The sequence below is a fragment of the Arvicanthis niloticus genome, chromosome 4 (assembly GCF_011762505.2).
Source record: "Arvicanthis niloticus isolate mArvNil1 chromosome 4, mArvNil1.pat.X, whole genome shotgun sequence".
NCBI lineage: Eukaryota > Metazoa > Chordata > Mammalia > Rodentia > Muridae > Arvicanthis > Arvicanthis niloticus.
The window spans coordinates 117,739,820-117,762,359 of record NC_047661.1 but is presented as its reverse complement, the minus strand read 5'-3'; the positions used below and the strand labels follow the sequence as shown (position 1 = coordinate 117,762,359).

The following is a 22,540-nucleotide window of genomic DNA, read 5'->3' as shown; positions in this document are numbered from 1 at the left end:
TATGCAGAAGGTTTCAGTCGCTAAACAAAAACACCTTATCTCCCTCTTTGCACAGCAGCAAATACAGTGGGAATGCTGGCTTCTGTATTTTGGATTTTGTGTTCAGTTTTATCTGACAGAATTTATACAACTTCACCAGTGGAAAAACTTCACTTAAAACAACAACAATAACATCATAGCAATCAATTCTAAGAAGGAACATAATCAATAGGGCACAGTAAACAACTTGCAATGGTAAATCTTTATGTGTATCATGTATATCCAGAATTTTGCTTGTAGGATGTCCCTGAAATCATTTGCCTGGCAGAGGGGAATTTATGTGTTTCAATATTGGTGCTAATTTCATACTGGTATTACTACTTGCGCCCCAAGAAAAAAAGGTCTTCAATTCATGTTTTGAAGTCAATAACATCTCCTTAGACGCTTATTTGCAATTAGCATTCCTTTGCCTAGAATTACATGTTCTAATGTTGGTTGGTTTTCTTTTGGGTGCTGGTGCATTTTTCTGAAATGTAATTTAAAAATATTTGCATAGTAACTAAGTTATCTCTTTGACTCATGTTCATCAATGTTGATATAAGTTTTTAAAAATATCCTCCTTGGCTGTTTGTGGTATGTTAAAATTCAATTACATAATGGTTTCCTATAAGGCTTCTTTATTTTGTGTTTTAATTTGAAAGGCCTGGCTGTCCCATTACTGAAACTCAGTAACCAACCAACTAATGGCCAAAATGATAACAGTGATGGTGAGTATGTTGGTGATGATGATGATGGTGATGATGATGATGGTAGGGGTCATGGTGATGTCACTTTATAACATCTAGAACTTACTTTAAATAATGAAATAGGATTCATGTTTTGTGTATCTATTTCTTTCCTTTCCTACTTCCTATCTTGCTATCTCAATGCATGTACTAACCAACTCCCTTTTAACTGGCTATGCAGTCATTCTCACATTCTGGAAGTTTTTAAGTATTTTAATGTTTTATCTAACCAAATTTTAACTGTAGATTTGTGTTTTGCCTTCTGTGAAGATAAAACCTCTTTTCATGTCTTTTATGTTTATAAAGATTCTGTGATTGTGCTTCTATTTCAGGTTGCACTAAGCTGTTATTAAAAGTTATGTTACATTAAACTGTAGGAATCTTACAGAATCACTTATAAATGGCATGGTTCTCAAAAATATTTATCAATTATATTCAATAATATATATACATATATATTGTGCATGTATATATTTGTGTGTGTGTTCTGTTCACACATAATTATTTTTATAACTAAATAGAATTTGAAAATGTTCCTTCTAAGCTGGGTGTGTACCTAGTCATGGATCCCATGTTCAGCATACATGAGGTCTATGATTTATCCCCAGTATCACAAAGGGAAAAATCCTTCAAATGTCTAACTTTATAACTACATATTTTCTTTCACATTGATATTCTACATGACATACCTTGTTAATTTGAATTGTCTCTCTGTACCTAGAAAAATAATGAGTTATACTACTTTAAGCAGCTTATTTTTTTGTACTCTCAATATTTGTAACTTTTTCTTTAAAACTGCTAGAATTTTCCATGTCATTGCGACATTATCATAAATAGTAATTTTCTGCTTTCTTTGTAACTTTTACACATCTTAATGATCTATGCCCTCTAAAACACTTATTAATAGGTTAAAATGATTCTCTCAGTACTAGTGTCTGTAGATACCTTCTTACATGCATCTAGTATGGCACCAAAGGATAATTGCTAACTTCCTTGCAAATTTTTCTTTAGAAATAAAAGCCAACACAAATTATATAACATTTGATTCTCTCTGTGGTCTCAGGTACTGGAGCTCTTCCCTTAACTCCCAGGTATTCATACTAAATGTGTGTGTATGTGTGTGTGTGTGTGTGTGTGTGTGTGTGTGTGTGTTACTAACATATTGAGAAGTTATCAGAAGTGCCGAATATAAGACATTTCATTTTTATTTATAATCTTCCCATATAGACATTTTCATTAATTATTAAGACATGCCTAAATACATTGTGGTTCTCGTTTTTATATTTGTGATACCTTGCAAACATTGTTAAAAGTCTTTGTATTTGAAATCTTCAGAAATAAATGAGCTGAAATCAATAATATTTAATTCTCTTGAGACTTCTATCAACATCTGGTAGAGTTATTTTCTGAGTAATTAAATGAAGAGCTGAGGTATTTTTCTGATACTTGTCCATGATTGGATAATCAGTTTTTTCTGTAGTCAGCAGCTTATAGTCAGTCAACGTACTGACTACTAGATGAACAGCAATTACATAGAGCTGCCACTTAATTTTCTGACACCACTTATACTATTATATATATGTTCCCACATGTCCTTTTGAGATGCCTTTTCTCAGTCATTAGCCTTCAATTCCCATCTCTTTCATTGATATTTTTGTTGGAGGTGTGGAAGTAGGCACTTGTCATGTGTTAGTCTGTCCTTGTTTCAGATTGAGCTAACAGATAGGCACAAATGGGAATTATTTGCAAATTTGAAACCCTGAATCTGCTTTCTGTATATAGAGATGTCTGTGAAAGATACGATATAAAAATGTTTCTCTTTTCTGTCATTTTAGTTCCTTTTAGTTTAAAAATGTTGGTTAATAACATCTTAACTCAAATATATATATTAAACCATAATGTCAGATACTTAGATTTGAATGTTTTAAGTTCTATTCTCCCTTTTGGAGATGAAAACACAGCCACAGAAGAAATGTTTCTGTCTTTCTAATTTAAGAGAAATATAAGATATTGCATCACTATCTTTCATTAGAAATTGTGAAATAAAGCATCACAAAAGTTTCATTGATAGTTTTCAAAAATAATTTAAAATATTCTATAAAATAATATCAGGTATGTATGTGAATCAATGTTGGGCACTGATGTCACCAAGCACAATGCGTTCTCATTTGCACCGGATCCCCAGATTTCAGGAGATTTATCCTTGACTGCCATACAAGTGAAATTCAAAGATATCATTTGCTAGGATGTTTAACATTAATTCATTCAATCGATTCAATATTATGTATCTTATTGAACAGTCACGTAGTTCATCAACAATAAAGCGTTTACCCTTCAGGGCTTGATTTGCATTGCATAAAATGAATTCTTAACCTAGCTGATTCAAAGGTTTTTGCCAAAAGATAATAACTCCACTTTCAGTCTTGCTAAGTGGAGTAGTCTTATGACAGAAGCAGAGTGGAGTCAGTCTTGAGTCACAATCCCAAACTCACCAGATGTTTCATCTACTCTCTCGTCTACTACGTGGTCCTTCTGATGAACCCACTCGCTGTTGCACTTAAAGTAGATCTGGGTGGCAGGGCTGGCTTTACAATACAGGTTCACAGGCTTGTTCTTCACAATGTAAGCTTCCTCGGGCTCAATGAGGAAGTGTGGCAGTGGCTCAGGTGGGTCAGATGGAAAGGTTTCAGGGAGCTCATGAAAAAAGTCCTCATCTGGTAAAGGAACAGAAAGTGGAAAGAGGTCAAAATACATCAACGTGTCTTCTAGTTGGTATTCATTTTAAAAAAATGACTTTTACTGAAAAAATAAGTTTTTGAATGCTTGTCATGTGCAAAGCAATAGTTAGAAATATTGACTGGGGGCTCAGCAAATAATCTGGATTATTATTCTATTTTCTGTATATGACAAAACCCAACCCCAGGAAGAATAAGTTCTACTGAAAATATAGGGAATGAGTAGCAAACTGTGAAACAAAGTACAGGTTCTTGACACCAATAGAAGCTGTGATCTTCACAATGTGCCATGTACTTTCTAGTGTACAAGGCTGCTATGAAGAACTGAAACAAGGGACTAGAGAGATATCACAGTGGCTAAAGGCACTTTTGTCTATTCCAGAGGACCTGGGTTCAGTTCTCTGCACTGACATAGTTCCATAACTGACATAGTTCCAGAGAGTCTGATGTCCTCTTTGCCCTGGATAGGCAGTCTACACATTTGATGCGCAGATATACAAGCAAGCACAACAGCCATAGTCAAAAACAAATGCTTAAACAAACAAAAGCAACTTTTACTAGAAGCATAAGGCTTGCTTTAAATCTTTTTGCAAAGACATTAGAAATGTACATTAAAGTTCTCTAAGTCCAGTTGCAAATTAATCATTAGTTTCCGATGATACATTTGATTCTTTTATTCAGCTGAAAATATTGAGACTAAAACTGTCTAAGCACTGGGAATGTGAGTGAGAACATCCAGCTGGTCCCTAGTGCAGCCATGGCAGAAATGCTATCTGGTCTAATCTTGAAACTGTACTTCAGATATTACATGGTATTATGTAACTGTTAGAAAATTATTTAACCTCATTATAAAAAATTTTTAATTTTTATAGCTTTGAAAATTGTCAAAAGTACCCCTCCCATTTGCTATTTCCACATCACTGAATAAATCTAATCTAAAATAACTGGAGAGATTTGTACACTTTGAAATCCCTTTGTGAGCCGGGCGGTGGTGGCGCACGCCTGTAACCCCAGCACTTGGGAGGCAGAGGCAGGCGGATTTCTGAGTTCGAGGCCAGCCTGGTCTACAGAATTAGTTCCAGGACAGCCAGGGCTACACAGAGAAACCCTGTCTCGAAAAACAAAACAAAACAAAACAAAACAAAACAAAACAAAAAAGAAATCCCTTTGTTTTTTCTTAACTTGAATTCCACATGATTTCAAGTTTTACAAATCATGTGAATCATGTGTTTGTTTTAATAAAGTCTAGTAATGTTTTATAAAATGATAAGAGTCCATCCATTATGTTATACATTATACCTGATAATTTTCTTCCTATGAGGGACAGAAAAGAACAAACCTTAGTCTATAAATATGCTAATATTGTGTGTTAAAACTTAAGACTCGAAAATAAAAAAAAAATGTATTTTATAAGTTCTTTGATTGCAGCAATAGACATGGCATGATATTGGTATTTAGAAGGTGGCTGTGTAGATATCACCATGAAAATCATTGTATTATGCATTTGGTTGCTATCTCATTTTTGGGAGGTAGCCATTGGTGAAGTAGGCATCTGTCCACTAAGAAGTCTGGCCTGTGACTTTTTTTCATCTAGGTCATGGAATAGCTTTCAAATAGCAATGACACCAAGCCATTGCCAATCTGTTTTGAAGTAAAAACTGGGTGTACTTAAATCGCAGCCAAATCTAGTTTTTGAAGCTACTTCACAATAGTTCAATTCCTGACGTTGTAGAGATGATGTCTGCTCTAGCTAAGCTTTCTTTCCTGCTCCATCTTTTTGATATACTTCTTTATGCTAAAGCTTCATTTCTAGTTTTTTCTGCCATTGATAAACAAGGACACAAATGTCAGCTTACTAAAGAATAACCTTCTTTACATCAGTTTCAGCTCCAGTAGTCAATATGCAAGACCTCTTGCTCAAATAAACGAGGCTAGAAAGGCAAAGGGACAAGGAACTGTACTATTGACAGATCCGTCGGCACACATTTGATGTCTTGAATGCCTTACCCAATCTTTCTGTCATATTCAAGAGCACTTCCTTTTATACATGAGGATGTACTAGGCTGATAATCAATAGAGCTATACAAAAATGCCACACTCAAATTCTACTGAAGCATAGCTCTTGTTCCATTATTATTCATGAAAGCAAACAAGACAGTAACTCTAATATATTTCAGTTTTATTTTGGATTGTGTTTGCATGCATATAAACAAGGAAATGTAGTTAAAACTACACATTTACTCAACCATGCAAAGGATAAAATATGTTTCAGCAACTGTTGTAAGTGAAACGTTCCTTTAAAAGAAATGATTACAAAGTACTTGGTAATCATGCACATCTATTTTATTCAGTACTGTAACATATACATTTGTATGGTCATATCCCATAGTATGTATTTATGAACACTAAAAATCAGTTATCTCACCAGGCCACAAACATGCATCTCTTTAGTCTCATTGTTTTATTATAACTATTGAGAAGACAAATAATAATGGAAGATGAGAAAAATAACATGCATATTTTCAAGCTAAAGAAGCTCAGTGAAATGCTAGGAGAAAATTTATAATTTAATAAATATCTAAAACACATATGAGCAAACTAATTGGGTATTTCCTTAATTTTGAGTTTCACCATAACATAATCATTACATGTGAAAGAAATTAGCCTGTGCCTTGGTTTGAAGTTTCATATCATGGATTTGTTCAATTGCTTGTCAACACTTAAAAGGAAGTATAATAAAGAATCATTTCTATCAGAAGAGAAAACGTTTACTTCATGTGATGGAACTTGTATTTCTATTATATATAATTCTCATTTCCACAGAACTCATCTCTTTATGTTCCTCTAGAGAGTTGCCTTAAGAGACAATATCTATTATTTTAATATTTCTTATGTCATCCATATTGTAAATTCTAATTTACAGCCTAGGTGATACCACATTATACATTATGCCTTATTTCTAGTACTCAATTCAACTGTAGGAATGGCAATTTTCCAAGATTATTCAAGACCCTGAGTTAGTGGATATGTGTAGTGGAACAAATACAACAAAAGAAACAGGCTGATTGTTAGCAGACTCATAGACTGTCTTGAAGTTTCTACATCTCCACTTTCACAAGACACCATCTGTACCATACCAAACCTCATAAGCTAGTGTAGATAGCACCACCTCAATCATAGTAAGCATGCTAAGGAAATGGTTTCTGATTGTTGCTCCAGATAAAAATTCTAAGAGGCAGTATTCATTTGCCAGGTATCATGTTTAAAAATATAAATTTCATTTTAAAACTTTTTCTAACGTGTTTTTTAAATAAGCAAATCAATTCTTGACCAAAATTATACAAATTATTGTGCAAAATATTTAAATATCTTGTATGTCTATGTGTCTTTAGTAAAAAAAAAAAAAAGAAACACAGACAGCTTGTAAAGCCTGTGACTCTACATGAACACATAACTGCTTTGCCCTGTGTATTTGCCTCTCACATAATTGCCTCTTACTTTGCCATCCTGTTTTATGTAACTATCAATAATCTTGAAAAGATTGAAAATAGTTAACAAATATTTAACACTAGATTGGAAATATCTTGAGGGTCATGATTATATTGTCTTCATGTTCATTTTCATATTTCAAAAGGTTTAAGAAACTATTTGTGGACCATGTTTGTGCATATACCTAGTAGCAAAAGGGTAACACAGCCTCTGAAACTGGAATTAAAGATGGTTACAAGATTCCTAATGTGGGTGCTGGGAACACACACAGGGCTAGCTGTGTAGTTTTTATGGCCCAATACTGAATGAATATTCCACCATCCTAGTTTTAAATGTATGAAAATTTCTGAGAATAAAGTAAAAATATTAAATGAGTCCTAGTCCTTTGAGACAGAACAGGTCACATTAGCTAAGCATCCAACCTACCTATGGATGAAGTTAACTTGGAGTTTTGTTAAACAGTGTGACACTATTCTAGGGAACATTTATGTTGAAATGTATTGGGGATTTCACATTTTTTTAAGATATACTGGGTAGTTTCTAAAAGATGGTATTTTAGATGGAGAAACCTGGGCTTTAGTCAAATTCTTTACAGTAGAGGATGTGTGGCAATCTGGGCACAGCCTTACCTCATGAGTTACAGCTGTTTCCATCCACTGGGCTGCCCTCAGTAAGAACATCCATATTATAGAAACCAATTTCAGTCGGCTAGCACTCCACTAACTACGTAGACTACATACTGAGATCACATCTTAGAAGCCTGATGGTCTTACTGTAGAAGCAAACCAGCTTTCAGATACTAATAAGGTCATGTCACAAAAGTTGAAGCTATAAAGACCAACCCTGAGTTTTCGCCCCACAGAAAAATCAGTAATTTAACAATCTTGCCACTTCATACCTAAATATCAGTTGAGGTGATGTCATGGAGACAATAGGAACCTAGTTTACAAACACAGCTTTCAGACTGTGAACTTAGCTTGAGCAGTGTGTTTCAACTATTTTATATTATTACTTTTTACAAAAAGTATACTTCAACTTGAAAGTAAATGCACTGATTTGGGCAAAATTAGTTGAGTAATGAAATGGTTAAGTTTTTATGTACAGTTTATTCATAATAACAATGTAAAATTCTCATGGTGATTTCCTTTCTATATGGTGAAGTTGGTTTCAACCTAAAGCTAGACATGCCATTTTTGTATGTGGATACAACATCATTATTCATTTTATTCTCCTCTAACATTGGACGTAAATTTCCACGTTCTACCATTACTCAATAATAGCATTACAATAGCAGTGCTGTCTTTATCTGGGCTTCAGGAAATCCTAGTATTTCTGTTTCTATTATCATATACAGTCACTGGCATTTTCATTTATATACAAGTGAAGAAAGCTTTGTACCATGTATTATCTTTATAGACTTTCATTCCACCTAATTCTTGACAGGAAAATATTATGCTATGAACATCAATCTAGGAAGCTTTAGGTTGCTGGTTTTATTGCTATATCAAGCTCTAATTTTCATCAACTTAATACATACATTTCTACATTTCTGAATCACACGATTTAAACTGTTATTGCTCATAGAATGAAATATAGGACCATTATCTCTTTGTCTGAGACTTAAACATATTTTTCTAAAATGGATTTTGCTTCCAAAGAACTTGAGAGCAATTTGAAATGAATGACTGAAAAGCTAATTTTATCTGCATTTGGCCACTCATTCATCAGAGATATAATGTATGATATATCACCAAAAAGCTGGAATTAACTGTTTGAATAATACTCTAGGCTATTCTTTAATATTTTGATTAAAATATTCGTTGGAAGACAGTGTCTATGTTCTACATATCAAGAAACATATCACTGGATTCACCCTTTAAGTCCAAATAGTTGTATCAATAATGCCTTAAATGTATTCCATAGTTTGGATCTACTGAATATTTCTAACTTCAAAAGAAAATCTTTTTACTTTCAAAGAAATATTTTCTAAGTACATCTTTCTATACCTAGGAGAAATATAAAGTTAACTTGCTATTTGACATTTAGCTATTTCTGAAATAGAAGGGCCTAATTATGCCCTGGGTAAGTTCTCCTGTTCTCTGGCTTTCATAACTTTAAACTCTCTTATTCACTTGCTTACTACGTCTTCTGTGTAAGTTCTACTGTACACTTGAAGAAAAAACTTAAAAAAAAAAAATCTTCTTTTCTCTTCTTCATATAACTTGCCCAATATAAGGGAAAGAAAGTGACCAGTTTTATCTGCTGAACAGTCTAGCTAAAAAATTTGAATAATGAAGAGTTGATGAAAGAGTATTTACATAGAATATCAAGAGCACAAATGGACATCAGAATCAAGATGATTTACAATATATCTTTATAATCTATCTCTCCTTATATATAGTATTTATTTCTCTAAAAAGGCTGCCTCACTCTTTTGAATTCACACTGTATACAAAGTGACATAAAATTTGCATATGTGTATGAATATATTTACCAAACCACAATTTAAAACCCACACAATATATTACAACAAAAACCACTTAAATTTATTGACATGAGAGTGAGCATATCCAACATCCAACTGAAGTGCTGTCCAACAGTTTTCTGAAGTGTTCAATTATAGCATACTGTTTTTCAGTGAAAATAAGGATTGAGATTTGTATATGATGAGATGAGTAAATAAAGCAAATTTTTGTGTACTTTTTAATGATTTCTGTATCAACAAAAAGAGAGATGTTTGTGTACACATGTGTATAGCATTACTGTCATGCCAGGTCAGAGGATACATGAGGAAAAGCTTTATAGCTGGCACATGGAGATATTAGAGGTCATTTCTGGGCAGAAGTGCAATGGTTGATAGGGAATGTTTATCTTTTATTTAAATGTTTGTCATATATATATGTCATATATATATACTAGGTATTGTACTATGCTAAAACTAACTTGTACATGAGAATTATCTAATTTATATCTTAATTTGAATATATGTATGTATATATATACACATATGTATATATACACATATGTATACACACACACATATATATACATATACATATACATGGAGTGGAATGACTTTTGAACTTTTGTTCAAATTAAGATATAAATTAGATAATTCTCATGTACAAGTTAGTTTCAGTATAGTATAATACCTTACCTAGTACAATTCAGTGTGGTCCTCACTGTTGTGTTGAAGCTATACTTTATCTGATTTATCTTTAAATGACATCTTAGTTACAGAAATAGAAATCATACAAGAGAAGGTACTGTCTATGGTAATCTAAGTGTATAAGAGAAGGTTTTTGTTAGTCTTTTTATGTAAATATATTTATAATTAATAGTCCATCAGTGCTTTACTTTCTCATTTAATTGTTTGATTTTAGCATATATATATAAAAATTATGGAAAATGTCTGACTTTTTAAAACTCCCTTCTAGTGATTAAAACTCCTGTTATTAAGAACCTTAGGCAAATGAAAATAAATGAAATCACAAATATTATAATTTTGGGGTCTGGAAGAGCAGTGGCTGCTCTTCCAGAGGAGTTCCAGCAAGCACAGGGTAGGGCACAACCAGCTGTCACTCCACTTCTCTGAGGTTCAGTGCCCTCCCTGGTCTCTGAAGTTGCCCGGCAAATGCACGGAGCACAGACATATATGAAGGCAAAATACCGATAAACATAAAATTAACTAGAAAGATGAATAGACAAATAAAATGCTTTAAGTAAATTTAAAAGAATTTTTATAAAACTCTTAATTATTGACAAACAAATAAGATAACATAAGCCTGGGACTAATTTCATTACATAGTAACTAATGAGAAAGGTTTATAAAAATGTCTCCCAATGTTAATATTCAACCTTTTAATATATTCACATCACATATTTTGATGGCCTCCCTGGAAAATCGTCTAAAGTGATCAGCTTTTGTGTTAACTGTGCCTGTCTCACGTTCCAAGGTTTTACATGTTGTGTGTTCCTGTGAATGATTGTGATGTGACTAAACTCATAGGTAACCTGTATTTAAAAAAATCAATTATTCTAGATAGTCTGAGTATGTCTTAAGCCTCAGAGGCAGATCTGATGGCCCCAAGAAGCTTTACACCAATCTTTTACTAAACAAATGGGAAATATAGACAGATAACTCATGTCATCAAAATCTCCTAAACCTCCTGCTGATACTCTTCTGCAGCCTGTCCAATTTCTCCCCCATAGCAGGTGAAATATTCCTTCCTCTGAATGTGGCTCCCAGATTAAGCCCACTTTGCAGCTGCTGTCCCCATTGCTCCTTCCCTGTGTACATCCAGTCTCTCCCAGATGTCAAGTTCATGCATAGAGGTGGTGCTTACTCACTTTCAAATATCCCATGTCTCGAGTGCCTGTTGCAGAATTTAAGTCTTTCTTTTCCCTTCAATTTGTCTTGCTATACCTAAGGATATTTCACAGGACAACACCGTAATATATAGGAATTAGAGACGAAATCATTGTAAAATATAGCAGAAAAAAAAAAAAAATATATATATATATATATATATATATATATATATTTCTCTTACTCTCACTCTTGGTGTGCTGAGTATATCTATGAAGTGTGTACTTATTGATGTATGTTCACATGGATATGACCTCACCTGTCGGTATGAAGGGAAGAGAGTGTTGGGTATATTGTTGTGTTCATCTTCCACTTTTATTTTTTTGAGTCAGAATCTTACAGTGACCTTGAAGCTCACAGATTTAGCTGGGCTGGCTAACTAATGAACTTTGAGGATCTGCCTATTTGTGTCTACTGCCTCTGTCCCTGGGGTAACAGGTGTGTGTGTGTGTGTGTGTGTGTGTGTGTGTGTGTGTGTGTGTGTGTGTATTCAGGGGATCTGGACTAAAGTTTTTATGTTTGAGCTATAGGCAAATTACTGAGTCATTGTCTCAGCCTTCAAAGGCATAATTCACATGTTTGTCAATCTATGTCCAATATAAAACAAATCAACTCTCTGTAAAAAAAAAAAAAAATTAATACCAACAGTCTGGAGCTATGCCTGGTTTCTAACTAAGTGAATTCTTTCACAAAATGTAGAAGGTTAAGTGTTATTTTGTGTGACTGTGAAATCTTACAGTACAGTTGATTCTATTGCCTTCATCTGGTGTGCTCATTTGACACTCGATGTATTACATCACTCTTCCCATCTATAAATGTCCTCTTCCTTGGGGACTCTGCAGTAGCACTATATTGCTTCCTATCCTGTGTCTTTGACCTTCCACTTTCTCCTTTACTGCTTAAACACAGCCAGATACTTCTCAAAGCTTCTCCTTTGGGGTCTCCCATGGGCATCTCATCAAACCAGTGGCTTCAATTATCAGATCCTATCACATATGTAACCTTCCCCTTCATTCCCTTGTTCCTTAAAACCCTCAGATGCCTCTATATTGACTGAGAATGAAATCAGACTCTTTTATCCAGGCCAACCAGAACACACTTGGTCTTATTGCCTCTGCCCTCTATGCCTCTTGTCTAAGCCTCCTGTTTTCTTGCCAAAACATGGAGACAGTCAGCCTGGCACTGTCTTTATCACACTGCACTCATCTACATTCACCTGCACTGACTTGCACTGACCCACACTCACCCACACTCACCCACACTTACCCACACTCATCCACACTCACCCACACTTACCCACACTCATCCACACTCACCCTCACTTGCCTACACTCACCCACGCTCACCCATAATTGCCTACACTTGCATATACTCACCCATACTCACCCACACTCACCCACACTCACACTTCACTTGCCTACACTCACCCATACTCACCCACACTCACACTCACCCACACTCACCCACACTCACCCACACTCACCCACACTCATCCACACTCATCCACTCTCACCCACAATCATACACCCTCACCTACATTCACCCAAACTTACTCATGCTCACCCACACTTATCCACACTCATGGACTTGTGATTTACCTGAAGGACATTTCTTTCTTTTTTTTTTTTTTTTGGTCTTGACTTGAAAGGTATAGCTCAAATTTTTTCCCCAGCCCCCCCCCCCCCATAGGAGTCACAATCACGAAACCCAAATAAATGACACTAAGACCTTCTAAGACCACATTTCTACATTATTTCTTATTACTGTTATCATCATCAGTATCATCATCATCATTTTCAATTATTATATCAAATTAAACTGTTTACTAAACTGATTGATCTTTCCCCTTGCACATATCTCCAAGCTCCATGAAATCAGTTATTGTCCACTTTTGCCCAACATTGTATCTTTAGCATCAACATCAGATGGACTTACCTCCCTCCCTTCAAATTAACCTGACTTTTAAAATCAGTTCTTCGTTTCTGATTGTAACATTGATTTCACAGTCAAAATAACGTCCCTCATGAGGGTTGAATAAATAAGGAATAAAGTCCCACGATTTTTATGTGAATTATTGCAAGAACCTTTATATTGATTTCAATTGTCTAGATTTTTTTCCTTGCATGTCAGTGTGTACCTGTATTAGTCAGCTTTTCATTACAGTGACCAAATACCAGAAACAAGTTTAAAAAAACAGACACACCAAAAAGCTTATTTTACCTCATGGTTAAGATCTCATAAACATAACCCAGTCTATGGTCATTTGAATCCATCCCAGTTGACACTGTTCATCTCATAGCAACCAGGAGGCCAGCAGCCTGAGGGAGGAAGAAGCTGCTAACAGGACAGGGTTCCAAGTACCAAGTCACTCCAAATGCCTCACTGAAATTTCTAACATTTCCTCACAGCCCATCAACCACGAGCCCATCAATGGACAGTTGGTTCTCTCACATCTCACCTCTGAACACTGCTGTGATGGAGACCAAGCTAAAGCAGACACAACTCGGATTCACTCCACAGCAATAGTCCATGACTTCAATAACTACGAATAGTCCAGGATGAAATTGGAATTGAATTAGTTTCTGTTAGAAATTCTAAGTATTCCACAGAAAATGGCTCCTGACCCCTTAGCATCCAGTTCTTTATCAACACTCCACCAGAGTAAAATATGCAGGTGCTGGACTCAGAAATACAGTTTTTAACTTATTTTCTTCCATATACTATGTGGCTTGGAATCTGGCATTCAGAATTGACACCTCAATGTCTGTTTCAATTCCATTAAAAAATTCATTCTTAATCTTCTCTAATACAATCATCCCTTGCTGTTCAGCTGGAGAAGTCCTATAATGCAATTTGAGGGGCCAATGATTTTACATCAGGCCAGTATCTGAGAGAAGTGGCTATGTCTCAGAAGATTCTAAAGCTTTTTCTCAGTTGGAGGGAACTTGTCAATAACTGATAACTTCAAGAACTACAAAGAAAATTGTTACCTGTATAGATTATATGTTATATGTCAAAGTTTGATGAAATCTATGGTGATCTCATTATAAAGACTACATACATGTTTAACTTTTAAAGAAAACTTCTTGTTTATACAATACCAAAGACTTCAAATATGTATAACCTAGCTTTAAAGAATTTCAACTATATTCTCAGTAGTTTGTGTGTGTGTTTGTGTGTTTGTGTGTGTGTGCGCATGCACGTGTGTGTTTGTGTATATGTTGTTACTATGTTTAGAAACTTAAACTAAAACAGTAGAGACAAAAGTATTGTAAAATATGAAAAAAGGGAATATGTTAAAAATAAGAGTAGTCAGTTTATATGATGTAATGGTCATCCTAAAATTAAGATACTGAAAATATTATTATTAGTATTATAAGACTATATGTTTTATTATATATTTTTAAAGATATGACAACAAACACTCAAAATTTCCCATATAAATTAAAATTCGACTTAGGGACTTTTTAATAAGTAAGTTATTCCTTCAATTTAGTTAAATTACTTAATATAAATACAAAAATCGGTCTTCTTTAAATTCACATAACAATTCAGGAGCAAAGAAAATAACAAAATTTAAAAGTAGCCTATGATAGGGTTGCTGCACATCAGAAATTGAAGGTAACTCTTGCTTCTGCCCTCTCCTTCACTTCCTACATAGAAACTATCAACAAGTGCTTCTCTATGTGTGGCCTAAATGATTGATAGATCAGATTGGTTTGGTATTTACTGATTCTATAGAAATTACTTTTTCAAGAGCATTTCAAATTCTCATGAGCGGTATCCTTTGCCTCCTATAGAATTGCAGTTCCTGGCTACGGTTTCTTGGTTTAAATTACTATAGCTCCTCCTTCCCTGTCATCATGGTACACAAAAGCCATAACAATCAAATATTTGCCTATTATTCAACAGGCAATGTTTTGCTGATAATTCACCTGGTAGTTTACTCACGGTGTTTTAATTTTTAAATTTATTTCTCTTTTTGAGATTACAATATAATTATAACATTTTCCTTCTTTTTCCTCCCTCCAAATGTCCCATATACCTAACTCTTTTTCTTTTATCAAAATTATCTTTTATTCATTAATTATATTATTTTAAATTACATTAGTTACATGCGCATGTGTGTGTGCATGTGTTGATTGTTGACCTCCTTAGTAACTATTTTAAAACTACTAATTTTTTAAATTAAAATTATACTAAGGTATTTACGTAGGTAAAATTCTACAAAAACTGCCATGGTATATGTGTACATGTTTTGGATAGTCATATAGATATTAAAAACACATGTTACCATGTTGAACATGTTCATGCCTCAGAACTGATTTACACAGTACATCCTCTGGGTCCTCAGAATCATTGTTTATAAGAAAATCATTTCTCTCAAAATCCGATTATGTTTCCTTACAACCCTGCCTTGTTTAACTTTAGTTAACATTACTTCTGTTGAAGACAAAACAATGCTACATATTTATGGACTTGGTGATGTTTCTACAACACTCAAGTTTCTCCAGACGGTTCATAATAAAAGCAAACGTGCATCCCAACTCTTACCCACAGTATTGCTATCCTGAGCTCCAGATAGTTAAATTCTGAATTTATATGTTTTCATGTTTTAGATCATCGCGTTTATGTAGCTGGTGCTGTTATTCAAGGAAAGAGTTAATGCTGCTGATAAGCAAGAACGTAGATTGTAAACCACTGACTTTGCATCACATCCCTGTGGATGAAAACAATGGCCTGCCTGCAGTCAATGTATTGGATAAAATGTACTGACATGAAGGACAAGATGCCCAACTGATTGAAGAAGATGGAAAGGGTATGGATCACCTCCAGCAAAGTACAGGGTTGGTTAATGTTTCCCAATGTCACCTCCCCTGCCACTGGAAATCAGGATGCTTGACACCCGGACACCAAATTATTAAAGCTTCAAGCAGTGATACTTTCTTCTCCATGTGGGGCCTGGCTTCTCCTTGACACTTCGCTCCTATAGTCCCTTCAGGCCGCTTGGCCTTTACTCCCTGCCTTTAACCTCCATAACTAATTAGATCTGGCCAACTCTTCAGTGAAAATAGTTTGCTTCAAAGTTTTCATTCAGTGTTCCCTTCTAGGCATGCTTTGTCACTTCAGTCCAGCCTGCCCTTTTTACATGAAGTTTAAAAGGCTGAGCTATTTTTATAGGGGAAAAAAAACCAACACACCTTTCAAGATCTACATCTACCTTGATGCTTCACATAAGGACAAGAGTGTCAAATCTGACAAAGTCTTCAGAAGTCATGAAATTATTAGATCAAAAGTTTATGGATAAACAAGAAGTTCTAAAATACTCTGGTCTTATTTGAGGTAGTTAAAATTTTATGATTTGCTGTCTGGTAGCAGTTTTATTTGGAATCTAATTAAATTCAGTACCAAAACACTAAATAATGAAACCAACCCACCATCCGACTAACTAACCAAAGACTGACCAATATAGTTGGGCTTATCTTCAGTAACTTTCTTTGGAAATCATATTAGATGTCAGGATTAAGCAGCATCCTTAGTGTTATTTTCTATTTAGGAGAAAACAAAGGTGGAACTGAAGACAATGGGGGATAATTCTCAGAATATAGTCTCCATTGCTATTTTTTTCTAAAAATAATATTTTAAAAAAATCTTAAGTAGTCAACTACTTTAGACCTACTCCCACATCTCACAAATAATTATACAAAGTTATTTATTTATTTGTTTATTTATAAACTTAACTATCAGGTGTAGAGTTTCTTGTGCTAGTCCCAGGTAGTCAGGCTTGGGGTGATGGGCTTCTCCATCACTTGGAGATGCTCAGAGAATTGTTTCTCAGTTGAATAATTTCCACCTAACCCTGTTTTCAGAAGAGGCCAGGGTAGTACTCTTATGCTTTGGTTTTTAGATAGAGTCTCAAAGAGGTAGTTCATTCTACCCTGGATTTCCCTCTGTAACACAGACTGGTCTCCAATTCATGAACCTCCTGCCTTGGTCTCCTGAGTGATGATGGGTTTACAAAGCATGTACCATCATACCTGATTATAAGACACATTTCATTTCCATCTATCTTGGGAGATACAACTTTTAAAATCTCATCAATGAATACTTAAGTATTAAACATTTGTGTGTGTCTCCAAGACCATTTCTATCTGTATCAGAGGAGCAAGGAAATAAATCTACATGTTTATGGCTTGGTAAAAAAGACTGTATTACACTGAATATTACCTTTCACATCCTGAAAATGAACTTGAGAAATTTTTTTCTTGTATTACTATATTTAGCAATTATAACATGACTACCAAACATCCATAACGCATTTACAAAATGCCAGATATTCCATTAGGATGTTAAATAGACTCCCATTTACTTCCCACAATATCTTCATGAATAATACCATTATCTCTATTCTAAAGATGAAAATAGTGCCAGAGAAATTAAATTGCTGAAGTATAAATAGCTAATAAATACCAGAAAAAAAGCCTTTCACTATCCATCATTACCTAGGCTTAAAGGAGCACTGATATGTCATCTACTCTGTGATGTTGCTCATGAGGAAACCAACGTATATTTATTAGTTATAGGCAAAAATGAGAGCTATTCCCCGTTATCATACAACTATGTTTCCAAGTCTCCTCAGAGATATCAGCAATATGGGTTTTTTTTTTAGTTGTATAACTTTCCAATTCCATGAACATGCTTGTATAAACTGCTTTTAGTTGCTTATCAAAGTTCATTTTGGTACTGGAGAGATAGCTCAGAAGTTAAGAATGTTTGTACCTCTTTTAGAGGAGTACAGTTTAATTTCTAGCACCCATATTATTTGACCTATAATTGCCTTTAATGTCAGATCTATGGAATCCAGTTCTCTCTTCTGCCCTTCTAGTATACCTACACACACACACACACACACACACACACACACACACACTCAAACATACAAAAATCACAAGCATGCACACATACACACAAAGACACACAGATATAATAATAATAATATAATAATAATAAGTTATTTTAAATCAAAAGGTAATATGTATGCTAAATGGGAGAAACATATCAAATCATGTCCACAATACAAAATATCCATAAAACATTACAGTATAGAATATGTCTAGATGCCGGGCAGTGGTGGCGCACGCCTTTAATCCCAGCACTTGGGAGGCAGAGGCAGGTGGATTTCTGAGTTCGAGGCCAGCCTGGTCTACAGTGTGAGTTCCAGGACAGCCAGGGCTACACAGAGAAACCCTGTCTTGAAAAACGACAACAACAAAAAAATGAATACATCTAGCAACCCGCAAGTCATTTGCTGTTCCACAGTTATGCATTAGCATTGGTAAAATTACCATCACGTAACTGACAATCAACCAAGACAACATGAAAAACAGTAGGGAACGTGAGGTAGGGAGGATGATTTGTGGTGTGATGGGGCACTGAGCATCCAGCCCTGGCCTTCTGTAATGTGGGAGGAGGACATGCTTGAACCTTTATCAAATCTCCAAAAGGAAACAGGAGTTGATGACATTTGCTAATACAGAGGAGGAGGTGATTTGTGGGAAGGGAGAGGGCAGAGCTTCTCGTGGTAGGGAGGTAAAAGGCACTCATGTCTGCAAAATAGAGGTCTCTGAGCCGATGTGGCTCTTTTGAGAAAAGCATGTCCTTCCTGTCTTCCATTTCAGTAAACTTGAGGAGTGAAAACACATCTATGAGTGCAGCAAGTTCACTGACATTAGCAGCGTGTCATTTTCGCGAAGTTTGAAAGAGCAATGGATTGATTTCAAGGCTCACAGTGGGACAGGGTAGGACAGCGGGGCTCACATGTCTTTCGGAAACAATATAAACTCATAGAGCTATTTCAAGGTCTCGGTGAAGAGGTGATAAACTGGTGGGTCTAGTTACACACTTCCTCCTGTGGGGATGATTTTATCCTTTTAGATAAGTCAGACTGATTTGTTGTTTTCTCAGTCTGCTTCTCTGCAAATCTACATTAAATGAGCAGGTTGATTTCAGGGCAGGTCTTTTAACTCCCTCTTCTTCCACTTGGGTTCAACTCAAGTTCTTGTGAAATCATTATCCTTTCTGTACATTCAAGATGGACTGCCACAAAACCAAATTACAAAGTAAACAAAATAAAGTTAAGGATGTGTTCAAGGAAATGCTGCCTGTGGATAAAGACTCAAACAGCCACTGTGAAAGTGGCCCCCTCTTAGCATTGGTTTCCTCTATACCCTATGCCTATGACTCTCTGAAATACAGCCTCTCAGCCAGAGAGGTAGTTTTCTCTCCCCAAACTAGAGCTACATCCAAATTAAAGCACTGTATGTTCTTTCAACAGTTGGAAGTGCAAAGAATCAAGGCAATTATTAGGGTTTGCTTGTTTCTCAGAAGTCACTGCCAGTCCTTTAGTGAGAGCTCTAGTTGTAAGATCTGTCAAGAAAACCAAGCTCCAAGTTCTTCCCAATCTGGAAAATCAACTAAATATTACTGAGTCAAAGACTCTAAACATATTTCTTATGCTCAATATCAGTTTATCTGATCAGTGTTGGTTCTTCCATATACTCAGTGAATAAACAGACAAATTCCATATAGCTTATTACCTACAATTCTGACCCTTCCCAGGAATAAGTAAGCCAGGAAAGACAGCACCCTACATTCATTGCTACAAACCTATATAGTCCACACATCCTGAGTGCTTTCACAGGATTATTAACTTGGAGATAGGGGATATGTGCTGCTTTTCTTTTCCTCTCATCTACTTCTTGCTTGTATTATAAGCAGATCCTTATTTTCTCAGCCCATGCGGGTGAGGCTCCATCCCTTCCTCTCTAGTCTCTCAGCGTACCGATCTTCTGACCATAATTACTGGTTCAAGATGAGCACATGACTAAAGTCTGGGTAACTCAGATAAACACGGTCGCTAAACTGGGAAGAAGATGAACACTGAGGCCATGAGCTGTTAATTGGAAGTATAAAGGTAACATTCGCGAAAAGTGACTCTTTCTATCCTACATCAGTGTCAGATATTATACTAGACAACTCTAGAGGGCACCATTCACACTGCAGCTTGAGTTAACATCAACCCTGGAGTTAAGCATGTACAGAAAGGCTAACCCAAGTACCTTTGCCAGCTGGTGGACTGGGCCAGGGAAACACTTGCTCTAGCAAGTGTTTTCAATCACCATAATGGTTCTTCTTGGCTGTTTCATTGTATAATGAACTGATTATTGTCTGCAGTATTTGCATTTGGTGGGGAGAGTTTCTGGCAGACAGCTGGCACCACAGGTTTGCCATGACACAAAGCAGGAACAAATTGCCTGCCCTTGCTGGCTTGAGCTGTGCTTATTATTGATCCACTGGCCAAGGCACTGCAAAATCAGGCTTCTGAAAACACAAAATGTTGTATCTCAGTGATCTGTTGAACATTGACCAAAAGAAGGGTTTATACTTGTAAATATGTCTTGCAGTTCATAAGCATCTCCCATGGACCTAAAAGTAATTCTGAATACTGTAACTATCAAAAGAATAGGAACTCGGCCTCTTATTTTCTACCAAAAGACAGAACCTAACTTTGGAAGTTGTCAGCCAAAAAGCTCAGATGGCCTAGACTCATCTATTCCAGCCAAAATTTTGCAACATTACATCTCTGACTCAGCCTCTGTGTCCTTTAGTATTTGTGGCTTTTAGTTTGCTTTCAAATTTACTAATTCTGGAAGTTGATAGCTAAGACATACAGCATTGGTAGCTTAGCTGTTAAATAACACTTCTCTCTCTCATATGTATTACTGGATAGGTGTTTCATAGCTATTTTTTTTCAGAAACATCAAAACTATTTCCACTGACCCCATTGTCTCATCTCTGGGTCAGCACAGGTGTTTAATGGGTAAGTTTTCCATGCCAGGTGACCAGACAATCTGCATTCTTATCATACTAATTATATATTCTGAACACATATTTGGTGACCAGCCATGGCATTTTTCTTATTTCCTATAAGCAAATCATTGATCACTTTAAAAATGTTTCTTTTTGTGTATCTTAAATCACCTGACTTTCCTACCTGTCTCAAATCCTGTTCCTAGGGAGACAGATTTGAGAATGGACTCTCTTCTTTTCTCCTCATCAACTCACAATACAATTCAACTCTCTTTTACAATACTTATTGTTTCAGTGTCTGGCAGCTTAGTAGTGGTCAAAGTTGTGTGGGCTCAGTGATGCAAAGAGATACTGGAAGGCCTTTCCTAACATTAAAAAAAAAATTACCAACTCCATTCACAAGCATTTCAAAGGTATAGTGTTGCTCATGATTGCAGCCACTAGAAGCCATCAGAGTAAGTCCAATCAAACTTTGTTTTTTAATTAAGCTAAGCTGTATCCCTGTTGAGGAAGCCAGATTCATCACAAGGTTAAGCATTTGTCTCATCAATTGACATTTAAGTAATCTCTTCACTAACCTACATCATTGTATCTTTACTAGTAGGCTAGATCAAGCAGGGCTTTGATTCCTAGTTTGCATGTAAGGTCACCAAGGCTCTGAAAACAATGTCACACCCCATAGTTACACACTGTTGAAAGAGCTGAGATCTGATAACCACATCTTAGTACTTCATCTCCAGTCTTTTTAAAATGGTGTTTTATTGACACATGTGGCTATTTGATATTTTATACATCTGTTATGGTTTGTATATGCTTGGGCCAAGGAGTGGCACTATTAGAAGTTGTGGCCCTGTTGGAGTAGGTGTGTCACTGTGGATGTGAGCTTTAAGACCTTTATCCAGCTGCCTGGAAGCCAGTATTCTGTTAGCAGCCTTCATATGAAGATGTGGAACTCTCAGCTGCGTCTGTATCATGTCTGCCTAGATGCTGTCCTGCTCCTACCTTGATGATGACAGACTGACCTTCTGAACCTGTAAACTACCCCCAATTAAATATTGTCCTTTATAATACTTGCCTTGGTCATGGTATCTGTTCAGAGCAGTAAAATCCTAACAAAGACATCAAATGTTCTATATTTATTCTGTAAAATGTAATTATTTCTTCTTTGAACATTAATACTAATTCCCAGGAAACAGAAATTCACAATTAAGAGTGTGTACCTGATGTGACTCAGACCCTTGAATATTATTACTTACACAAATATTAGCATCCTTTTGTCTTTTCTGTTCTGATATTTATACTTTTCACATAGA

The 22,540-nt window shown here is 35.6% G+C and overlaps 1 protein-coding gene across 2 annotated transcripts in view; it reads right to left on the bottom strand.

Annotated features, from left to right (window-relative positions):
• The window catches only part of Unc5c (unc-5 netrin receptor C), a 338,360-nt gene that overhangs the window by 137,564 nt on the left and 178,256 nt on the right, over positions 1-22,540 (bottom strand). For both annotated transcript variants that reach the window (XM_034501256.2, XM_076933307.1), the window contains exon 2: positions 3,257-3,478. In XM_034501256.2, the coding sequence (XP_034357147.1) occupies positions 3,257-3,478 (222 nt within the window). The remainder of the gene's footprint in view (positions 1-3,256; positions 3,479-22,540) is intronic.